Source organism: Arvicanthis niloticus, chromosome 23 (assembly GCF_011762505.2).
Source record: "Arvicanthis niloticus isolate mArvNil1 chromosome 23, mArvNil1.pat.X, whole genome shotgun sequence".
Taxonomy (NCBI): Eukaryota; Metazoa; Chordata; class Mammalia; order Rodentia; family Muridae; genus Arvicanthis; species Arvicanthis niloticus.
In genome coordinates this window covers 17,089,759-17,095,270 of record NC_133430.1, presented here as the reverse complement: position 1 = coordinate 17,095,270, position 5,512 = coordinate 17,089,759, and the positions used below count along the sequence as shown (strand labels likewise).

Genomic DNA, 5,512 nt, shown 5'->3' with positions numbered 1-5,512 from the left:
ATAATGTAAATAAGAATGAATAAACTTGAATACCACATGACATTGTTGGCAGAAATAAAAAAAAGATCTAAATAAACAGAACGATGTCTCACAGTTATCAGTTGGAAAGTCTATGTTACAAAAATGGAAGTGAACCAACTTTATTTGCAGACTGAAAACACTTCAAGCAGGCTATTTTGTAGTCACTGGCAAGGTTATCCTAAAAGTAAGGAAACCAAAGGGACTCAGTCTAGGCAAAAAGAAACAAAACAAAACAAAACAAAACACCAACCAACCAACCAACCAAAAAAACCCCACAAAACCAAACCAAAACCAAAAACCAAACCAAACCAAACCAAACCAAAAAAAAAAAAAAAAAAAACAAAAAAAAACAAAAAAAACCAAAAAAACAAACCCAAAAAACAAAACAAAACAAAACAAAGCAAAAAACCAAAAAAAAAAACCCAAAACCCAAAAACCAACAAAAACAACAACAACAACAACAACAACAACAACAACAAAAACCCAGTCAATTGAGGAAAAAAAATGAATTGAGGCTTCTTCAAACTTGAGAACAATGCCACAATATTAAGATCACATAGTATTAACATAAAAGTTAGACAAGCAGATCAAAGCACTATTATAGTTTTCAACAGAGATGCTAAAACCATTCCATCAGGAAAATAAACAAACAACAAAACAACAACAAAAACAACAACAGTATTCGTCAATATAAGTTGCTGGAGTGTACTCAAACAATAACTATAGCACTCTGGGGCTCCGCCCACAGGCTGCTTACTCTCTGATTGGCTGTTGCTTCTGAGAAGGCTGGGAAACAGCGGTTAAAACTCCAGTTGGGAGGGGACGAGGAGGCAGGGACGACTAAGGGCTGAGTGATTAGTTTGAGCAGATGTTGAACTAGTATGATGAAGGAAGAGGTGAAGGGAATTCCTGTAAGGGTGGCATTGCGGTGTCGTCCTCTGGTCCCGAAAGAGATTGGTGAGGGCTGTCAGGTGTGCCTTTCCTTTGTACCTGGGAAGCCTCAGGTGGTGATAGGTACCGATAAATCCTTTACCTACGATTTTGTGTTTGACCCCTCCACTGAACAGGAGGAGGTCTTCAACACAGCAGTAGCACCACTCATTAAAGGGATATTTAAAGGTTACAATGCCACTGTCCTGGCTTACGGACAAACTGGCTCTGGAAAAACCTACTCTATGGGAGGTGCCTATAGTGCAGATCAAGAGAATGAACCAACCATCGGGATCATTCCTAGAGTAATACAACTTCTTTTCAAAGAGATGGAAGAAAAGAGAGACTCCGAGTTTACACTGAGAGTGTCTTACTTGGAGATTTACAATGAAGAAATTTTGGATCTTCTCTGCTCACCTTGTGAGAGAGCTTCTCAAATACATATCCGGGAAGATCCCAAGGCAGGAATAAAGACTGTGGGACTCACTGAGAAGACAGTTTCAGTTGCCTCCGACATGGTTTCCTGTTTGTTGCAGGGAAACAATGCCAGGACTGTAGCTGCCACAGCTATGAATTCACAGTCCTCCCGATCTCATGCCATCTTCACAGTTTTCATAAGGGAAAGGAAGAAAATGGACAAGAACAGCAATTTTCACTCTAAGTTGTGTCTGGTAGATCTTGCCGGATCAGAAAGGCAGAAGAAAACCAAGGCTGAAGGGGATCGACTGAGAGAAGGTATTAATATTAACCGAGGACTCCTGTGCTTGGGAAATGTAATCAGTGCTCTTGGGGATGGCAAAAAAGGCAGCTTTGTGCCCTACAGAGATTCCAAGTTAACCCGCTTGCTTCAAGATTCTCTGGGAGGCAATAGCCACACTCTTATGATCGCCTGTGTGAGTCCTGCTGACTCTAGTCTAGAGGAAACATTGAATACCTTACGCTATGCTGACAGAGCTAGAAAAATCAAGAACAAACCTGTTATTAATATGGATCCCCAGACAGTTGAACTTAATCATCTTAAGCATCAGGTACAAGAGCTACAAGTCTTATTGCTACAGGCCCATGGAGGTATCCTGCCTGGATCTATAAAAGCAGAATCATCAGAGAGTCTGCAGTCTCTGATGGACAGGAATCGGTCCCTGGGAGAGGAGAATGAAAAGTTAAGTCATGCTCTGAGCGAGGCAGCTGGTCAGACAGCCCAGATGTTGGAAAGGATCATTGTGACAGAGCAAGCAAATGAAAAACTGAACACCAAGCTACAAGAGCTCAGGCATCATGTAGCCTGTGAAGTGGATCTCCAAAAGCTAATGGAGACGTTGGAAGACCAGGAATTAATAGAAAAAGTAGAGATGATGCACAGTCTGCAACAAGTGGTTATTCATCTATCAGATGAAAATGTTGTGGCCACTGAATCGGCAATGGAACTAGAAGCTCAAGTGGCAATCAGTCCAGAGAGTAGGAGGTCTTCTGATGCCCTCACCACACAGCATGCTCTACGCCAGGCTCAGATGTCTAAGGAACTCACTGAGTTGAATCAAGCACTTGCAGTGAAAGAGGCCCTAGCTAGGAAGATAACTTTCAATGGTGGCCAACTACAGCCCACTCACTGCCAGTATGAGGCTAACATCAAAAGTCTAGAATCAGAAGTCACCAGTCTGCAGAAGGAAAAGGAACAATTGCTTCTGGATCTTCAGTTGGCAAAGAAGGATGTCAACCAAGCCAAGTTGAGTGAGTACCGCCGCAAATGTCTCCAAGAGCTGGAGGGTCAAATAGCTGATTTGAAGAGGAAACTAAACGAACAGTCCAAGCTTCTGAAACTGAAAGAGTCCACCGAGAATACTGTCTCCAAACTGACTCTGGAGATACAGATGATGAAAACCCAGCGAGTCCAGTTAATGCGCCAGATGAAGGAAGATGCTGAGAAGTCTAGACAGTGGAAACAACAAAAAGATAAGGAAGTCATCCAGTTAAGAGAACAAGACCGTAAAAGGAGGTATGAGCTGGTTAAACTTGAAAGAGACTTCCAGAAACAGTCCAACGTGCTCAGGCGTAAAACTCAAGAGGCAGCAGCTGCAAACAAGCGCCTCAAGGATGCCCTTCAAAAGCAACGGGAAGTAGCAGATAAACGGAAAGAGACTCAGAACCGTGGAATAGAAAGCACAGAAACACGAGTGAAGAACTGGCTTAGCAATGAAATTGAAGTTATGGTCAGTACTGAAGAAGTCAAACGCCACCTGAGTGACCTTCTGGAAGAGCGAAAGATAATAGCCCTGGATGTGGCTCAACTTAAGGAAAACAAGGAACCTGCGGAAAACCCACCTCCTAAGCTCCAGAAGTGGACATTTTCTAGTGATGAAGTATGTGGTCATATCTCAGAGCCCGGGGATTCTATTGCAAAGCATATTAAGAGCCTAGAGGCTGAAATGGAACTCAGGAGTGCTCAGATTGCTGACCTACAGCAAAAGCTCCTGGATGCAGAAAGTGAAGACAGGCCAAAACGACACTGGGAAACTATTGCCACAGTTCTTGAAGCCAAATGTGCTCTGAAATATTTAGTTGGAGAGGTGGTTTCCTCCAAACTTCAGGTCAGTGAGCTTGAAAGCAACCTGAAACAGAGCCAGGCAAACCATTCTAAAATGCAGAAGATGCTGTTTGAGGAGCAAAGTCATCTTGTTGAGGTAGAGACAGAGTTGAAAGCTGAGCTGCACAAGGTGGAGCAAAAGCACCAAGAGAAGGTTATCTACCTTCTCGGCCAGCTGCAGCAAAGCCAAATGGCAGAGAAGCAGCTGGAGGTGTCAGTTAGTGGAAAGGAACAGCAGCTGTTGAGCACACTGCAGTGTCAGGAGGATCAGTTTAAGAAAATGCAGGGATTGTGTGAGCAAAACCAGCAGCTTCTCCAAGAGAATGAAGCCATCAGGCAGAAACTGAGCCTCCTTCAAGGAGCCAAAGACCAGAAATCTCATCTTCCCAAGGATGGCCTTCAATCTCCAGACTCTACCTTTGACTACATCCCACCTCTACCCAAAGCATCCCGTGTTAGAAGCAAGTTCCTGGATCAAAGCATGGACACTGCTAATTCTGAGCATTCTGTGAGTGAATCTGAAGATAGTGATGAAAATGATCAGGAGTGGAGACCAAGGAAACTGGCTAAAGCATCCAGGAAGACTATCCAAGGGTGTTCCTGCAAGGGCTGGTGTAGGAACAAACACTGTGGGTGCAGGAAGCAAGGGGTAGACTGCTGTGTGGCCTGTGGCTGTGACTCCACAAAGTGCAGGAACCGCCAGCAAGAAGAAGAAAGCTTGGGTACTGTTGAGTGGAACCAGGATTCTGAAGGCTCCTTCAAACTGGACGATCCTACAGAGGTGACCCCAGGACTGAGCTTCTTCAACCCTGTCTGTGCCACTCCCAATACAAAGCTCCTTAAAGAGATGTGTGATATGGATCAGGCTCTGCTGAGGAAGACTGGCCTTGCAGGTTCCTTAGACCGCCCAGACATAAAACACAGACCAGTAGAATCCCAAGAAAATAAAGCCACAGGGAAGAAGAAGAAACGAGTTCTGGCCGGCAATAGCAACTTCTTCTCTGGCTGTTCTCCTTCCAAAGAAGAGACCTGCTGAGATATGGTCAGCTCTAGCCCCATCTGCCCTGACAGACTCTTCCAAGTTGCAGCAGAGAGTGGTTTTTACTCACTTCCCTGGATCTTCCCTGAGAAAAAGGGACAAGGTATTACTGAAAGAGTACCTTTTGTCTTCAGACCCCCAATTGAGACCACTATTCTCTTCTTCAGAATGAAAGCCATCTACGAAAGGTCCATGGACACTTCAGGAAACCACCTTCAGGTCATTGCAGTTCATTCTTTGTGATTAGTTAATGCTATCTGCTCATAGGTACGAGCCTGAGGCCTGCCAGCTTATGGTAAAGCCTGGTCCAGATGGGAGGCTGGGCTCAACTTCTTCACCCCACCTCAGGAACCAGGCTGGGATAAATCTCTCCTGATTCTTTCTGGATTTTAAATGTTTTCACAGGACCCCCAAATTGTTTTCATTTTTAAATGTTGAATAAATTAACCTTAGCTATTTTACAAAAGGCTATCAACTCTTATTTTACTGTAGTAATCAAAAACGGATGACAAATTTGTTTAAAGAGGAAAAAAATGAAAACTATAGACACCTGGAACCTTTAAGACTTTGGATCAGGCAACGATGTTCTGAATGTGAGAGAAAGAGCACAAATAACAAATCTAAAAATCCTCAAAAGGAAAAAAAAAACCTTAGATGTGTTGGAGGATGTGAAAACAGAAACTCTAGAGTACAAGAAAGTATTTGCAAATCATATATAAGTGACTTGCACCTACATTATATAAATGACACTCACAATTTAACAATGAAAATTTAAGAAACCCAATTAACAGTGTGGAAAGAATAAGAATAGCCATTTCCCCTAAGAAGGTATTCAAGTGGTCAGTAAGCACGAGAACTAATGGGAAGCATTAGGGAGCTGCAAATCAAAACCGTGATGATATAGAATTTTGTATACATGAGGAGATTATATTAAGCATTGG

The 5,512-nt window shown here is 43.1% G+C and overlaps 1 protein-coding gene across 1 annotated transcript; it reads left to right on the top strand.

Moving 5' to 3' along the window:
- The first annotated feature begins 837 nt into the window (after positions 1–837).
- On the top strand, positions 838–4,921 carry LOC143436628 (chromosome-associated kinesin KIF4A-like). The gene has a single exon (XM_076920898.1). The coding sequence runs from the start codon at positions 903–905 to the stop codon at positions 4,566–4,568; it is 3,666 nt and encodes a 1,221-aa protein (XP_076777013.1). The 5' UTR covers positions 838–902; the 3' UTR covers positions 4,569–4,921.
- The last annotated feature ends 591 nt before the right edge of the window (positions 4,922–5,512 follow it).

What these genes read in the sequence shown, in the direction of transcription:
- LOC143436628 (XM_076920898.1), top strand. Translation starts at nt 903, where the DNA reads ATGATGAAGGAAGAGGTGAAGGGAATTCCTGTAAGGGTGGCATTGCGG.